The following is a 542-nucleotide window of genomic DNA, read 5'->3' as shown; positions in this document are numbered from 1 at the left end:
AAATCAATTCTGTGATTCTGTGATTCTTTCTGCTAACAGATTGAAGCTGAGGACCAGGAGCTGGCAACCTTCTGTGGCAGGGAGACGACAGACACAGAGCAGGCTCCCGGCCAGCAAGTGATCCTGTCCCCGGGGCCCTACATGGGGCTTACGTTCAGGTCTGACTTCTCCAACGAAGAACGCTTCACCGGCTTCGATGCTCATTACACTGCCGTGGGTAAGCAGCAGTTAAGCTTGTGGGACCGACTTGCTATGGTAGCGTAACGAATCTGCTAGGACCACATCCCAGGCCAGCCTTGGGGACCGTAGCAAGAGAAGTCCTTGAGTGCAGTCCTTGGGCCATATGGGACTCGCTAGGTGCTTCTGTGACCCACCACATGGGAAAACTAATTTCTCAGTGCTGTGGCAAATGTCCCCACAAGGAGTGATGTATGAAGGGCTGCAGGGTGACCTCCCTTCCTTGTTATCTCCATACTAGATGTGGACGAGTGCCTGGAGAAAAGCGACGAGGAGCTGGCGTGTGACCACTACTGCCACAACTA

The 542-nt window shown here is 53.7% G+C and overlaps 1 protein-coding gene across 1 annotated transcript in view; it reads left to right on the top strand.

The window, feature by feature from the left end:
• Positions 1–39: 39 nt before the first annotated feature.
• The window catches only part of LOC104157521 (mannan-binding lectin serine protease 1-like), a gene marked incomplete at its 5' end in the record, with an annotated part of 14,740 nt that continues 14,237 nt past the window's right edge, over positions 40–542 (top strand). Inside the window, 2 exons of the mRNA XM_009694881.1 lie at positions 40–217; positions 479–542. The exon at positions 479–542 is cut by the window's right edge and continues 89 nt beyond it. Of these exons, the coding sequence (XP_009693183.1) occupies positions 40–217; positions 479–542 (242 nt within the window). The remainder of the gene's footprint in view (positions 218–478) is intronic.

This window comes from Cariama cristata, unplaced genomic scaffold (genome assembly GCF_000690535.1).
Source record: "Cariama cristata isolate BGI_N322 unplaced genomic scaffold, ASM69053v1 scaffold30342, whole genome shotgun sequence".
Lineage (NCBI taxonomy): Eukaryota > Metazoa > Chordata > Aves > Cariamiformes > Cariamidae > Cariama > Cariama cristata.
This window is presented reverse-complemented; position numbering and strand designations above follow the sequence as displayed.